Source organism: Otolemur garnettii, unplaced genomic scaffold, assembly GCF_000181295.1.
Source record: "Otolemur garnettii isolate 467f Iridium unplaced genomic scaffold, OtoGar3 scaffold00061, whole genome shotgun sequence".
NCBI classification, from domain to species: domain Eukaryota; kingdom Metazoa; phylum Chordata; class Mammalia; order Primates; family Galagidae; genus Otolemur; species Otolemur garnettii.
In genome coordinates, this window is record NW_003852456.1 from 11,114,490 (window position 1) to 11,118,737 (window position 4,248).

Genomic DNA, 4,248 nt, shown 5'->3' on the forward strand with positions numbered 1-4,248 from the left:
ACCCCACCACCTTAGGTATATGTGGCTGGCGCCTTAGCCACTTGAGCCACAGATGCCAAGCCTAAATTATTTTTAAAATATGCACTCCTTATAAAAACTTTTAAAAGAAAATTAAAATTGTCCCAACTTCAACAATTAACAATATTTATATAAAAATATATACTTTTGATTTATTTTTCTGTGTTAACATAATGACTGAAGATGGGGATCATGTTGTAAACAAAGCTTTATTTCTTGTCATTCATGCTATAGTATAATAAATATTTTCTAATATAATTACATTTTCTTTGAAGAACTGACTTTTTAATGGTGGTATTTCATTGTGAACTACCAGGTAAAAAATTTTTTTCTCCTTTCCTCTCCTAAAGAGGGAAGAGTATTTGTTGGAAGACAATGATTTAAATTGATTTAGCCTATGACAAAATCCTGAGCTAGAGAGCAGGCTGGAAGAGGAGGAAAGAAAGCTGCTACTCAGGCCTTGGGGGAGTTTGAAAGATTTTGGTAAAGGCTTATGTAGACTACTCTTGACTTCCTTTAATATCCTTCAGAGATGTGAACTTAATTACCTTTTTTTTCTTTTTTATTGTTTGGGATTCATTGAGGGTACAAAGAATTAGGTTACAGTAATTGCATCTTTTAGGTGAATTCCCTGTTAGGTAAATTATGTCCTGCCCCCCAAAAGTGTGCCATACATTGTGGCCCTCCATCCTCCTCCCTCTTCCCCTCTCCCTGCTCCCTCATTCTCCTAATTCCTACCTTATATTAGCTCATTTACTGGCTTCATATTAGGATTGAGTATGTTGGATTCTTGTTTCTTCATTCCTGTGATACTTTGCTAAGAAGAATGTGTTCCAGTTCAATCCAGGTTAATACAAAAGATGTAGTGTCTCCATCTCTTCTAATGACTGCATTAAATGACTACATACACACACACACTCACACACCATGGAATACCATAGACCTGTGCGTGTGTGTGTGTGTGTGTGTGTGTGTATGTGTATACATATACCCCATAGCTTGTTAATCCATTCCTGCATTGGTGGGCATACTTTAATTTTTCTTGAACTTTCTGTTCTGAGATGGCTTCATCTAGGCTTCAGTAAGGGTTAAGGAAATAATGCTGCAGGCTGCATAAACTTTTGTATCTCTATTTCGTTAAAATCAGTTGATAAATAATGTTCTTGATAAAGATTGTCCTCTAGAAGGTCTGACTCATTTGTCTTTCCACTAGCAGTGTACAAAGGTGCTCATTTCCTGAAATCCTTAGTTATGATGATTAAGGTGTTTGTTCTTCAGTGAGTCTGTAAGGATAGATATGATTTAGATCAGTGGTTCTCAACCTGTGGGTCGCAACCCCTTTGGACTATATTAAAGGGTTGCAGCATTAGGAAGATTGAGAACCACTGATTTAGACTGTAAGAAGAAAGAAAATGGCTTATGGTGATGTAATTAATGCTTAACAGTTGCTCTTAAATTTTATCTTCTGATTTTGAAAGTAATTTCTAAAATGTGAATTTTTGGAATTTATTTTTTAACCGCCTTGTTCACATACCATGCAATTTACCCATTTAAAGTCCATAATTCAATGTTGTTTTCAGTACATTCACAGAAATGTGCAACCATCACCCACAGTCAATTTTAGGAATGTTCTTTTTTTATATGAGAAACTTAAGCATCTTAGAGAAGTTTGGCTTTTTGCATCTTTCAAAAATTAGCTTTCATGTTAAATAATTATTAATAAATGTTAAGAAATGAATAAGATATTTGATGAAAGGTTTCAAATGCTGTCAGTGATTGTGAAAATGAAAAATACTATCTTGAATAAAGATTTACTATAAAGAATTGTTAGAAAAAAATGTTTCTTTTTTTTTCATGTAGCTAAAAGACCAGCTTCAGGACAAAGCTTGGTTTCTGTTGTAACTACTCAGAAAATTACAAAACCTGCTGCTAAATATGGAGTACCTTTAACATATAAGAAACATGAAGATAAAAAATTGCATGGAAAGAAACCACTCCAAAAACATAAACAGGTATGACCATAGTTACAGCTGTGCTTAGGAACATTGTGGAAACTCACAGGGAAGCTAGCAGGGTCAGTGACTGAATTCCCCTGGAAGCTGTTTGCCGGGGTAAACACCACCATGTGTTCCATTTCACTCTTGCTCAGGCTGGTCCACCTACCTCAGCCTTTCAGACCGACCTATTTGCAAATATTCTTTTTTTTTTTTTTTTTTAAAGATAGGAGCCTCAAGCTGTCCCCCTGGGTAGAGTGCCATGGCATCAAAGCTCACAGCTACCTGCAACTCCTGGGCTCAAGCGAGTCTCCTGCCTCAGCCTCCCAAGTAGCTGGGACCACAGGTGCCCGCCACAACACCTGGCTAATTTTTGGTTGCAGCTGTCATTGTTGTTTGGCGGGCCCAGGTTGGATTCGAACCTGCCACATTAGGTGTACGTGGCTGGCGCCTTAGTCACTTAAGCCACAGGTGCCGAGCCCCTATTTGCAAATATTCTGCCTGCCTGCCTTTTACTTTGAATAACTTGTCTCTGTTCCCATCTAGAATCAATTTTACCATTTGTTTACTGTTATCTTTTTTACCTATTAAAGGACTTTGTGCTTTCTCAAGTCTTTTTAAAAAGAACCTTCCCTATCTCCTTCCAGCTACTTCATGATATCTCTCCTCTCTTTAACAAGATAATTTTCCCAAAGCATTGTGCTGTTTCCAATTCCCCTCTACTCATTTCTCTTGAACTCACTTTGCTGAAGGCTTTCTTTGTCATGGCTCTTGTGACACAGTTGAGCTCCATATTGTTAAATCCAGAGTTGCTTTTCTTTTTTTTTTTGACTTCAGCTTCTGACTCACTTGATTACCTCCCTTCTTTTTTTTTTTGTTTTGTTTTGTTTTGAGATAGAGTCTCACTTTATTGCCCTCGGTAGAGTGCCATGGCATCAGAGCTCACATTGGGCTTAAAGTGATTGTCTTGCCTCAGCCTCCCAAGTAGCTGGGACTATAGGCACTCCCCACAACACCTGACTATATTACCTCCCTTCTTTAAATATTTTTTTCACCTAAGCCCAAGGAATTACCTCCTTCTGGTTTTGCTTCTGCCTTATTGGCAGCTGCTTCTCAGCCTCTTTGGCAAGTTCCTTCTCCTATTTTTGATCTCTCACTGCCAAAACACTCAAGACCTTAGGTGCTTTTGCATTTTGTAGCATCTTTCTAGTTGTCAATATCTATAAGCTAACTCCCAAATTTATGTCTCTAGCTTGGACTCCTAAACTTCAGACTCCTTAGTCATATTAATATCTCCAGTTATATCTTTCTTTTTTTTTTTTTTTGAGACAGAATCTCACTATGTTGTGCTTGGTTGAGTGCCTTGGTGTCACAGCTCACAGCAACCTCAAACGCTTGAGCTTAAGTGATTCTCTTGCCTCAGACTCCCAAGTATCTGGGACTACAGGTGCCCACCACAACACCCAGCTATTTTTTGTTGTTGTTGTCATTGTTCTCATTGTTGTTTAGCAGGCCCAGGCCAGGTTCAAACCCACCAGCTCTGGTACATATGGCCAGTGCCTTAACCACTGAGCTACAGGCACCAAGCCTCCAATTAGATTTCTAATAGGCATCTCAAAATTAACATGTAAAACTGAACTCCTGATAGCTCCCTCTGTCTTAATTGGTCTTCAAATCTGTCCTTCCATTCATTCTCATCAGAAACTGTTTGAGTCATTATAGACTACTCTTTCAGCATCATGTTCTGTCAACCCTGCCTTCAAACCATATTCAGTGTGATAGCTTCTTGTTACTTTTACTGATGTTAATTCTGGCTACTCTTATTTTTCACTGGTGTTATGATAACTAATCTTCTGATGAGTCTCATTGCTTTCAAACTTACCATCTTCATTCTGATACTCTGATCTTACCTGAGCAACCTGAATGTTCCTCTTACATATTGGAGGTCAGATCCTTGCACTCTTCCTGCTTAAAACTTCCCAGTGGCTTTTCATTTCCTTCATTAAAAACCGGAGTCCTTACAGAGGCCTACAAAGCCCTCTGATAGCCTCACTCTCTTTCCAGCCTCATTTTCTACTCCTCTGTTGCGAGTCCCAGTCAAGCCATACCAAACCTTGTCACCTTACACATGCTGGGTACTTACTTGCAAAAATGGGTTTATACTTGCCATTTTCTTTTCTTTCATATTTGTGCTCAAAACTGGCTTTGTGAATAGAGCCATTCTTTTTTTTTTTTT

The 4,248-nt window shown here is 38.3% G+C and overlaps 1 protein-coding gene across 1 annotated transcript in view; it reads left to right on the forward strand.

Moving 5' to 3' along the window:
* Positions 1–4,248, forward strand: part of NEK1 (NIMA related kinase 1) — a 103,478-nt gene that overhangs the window by 26,030 nt on the left and 73,200 nt on the right. Inside the window, exon 10 of the mRNA XM_003792844.3 lies at positions 1,879–2,030. Coding sequence (XP_003792892.2) covers positions 1,879–2,030 — 152 coding nt within the window. The remainder of the gene's footprint in view (positions 1–1,878; positions 2,031–4,248) is intronic.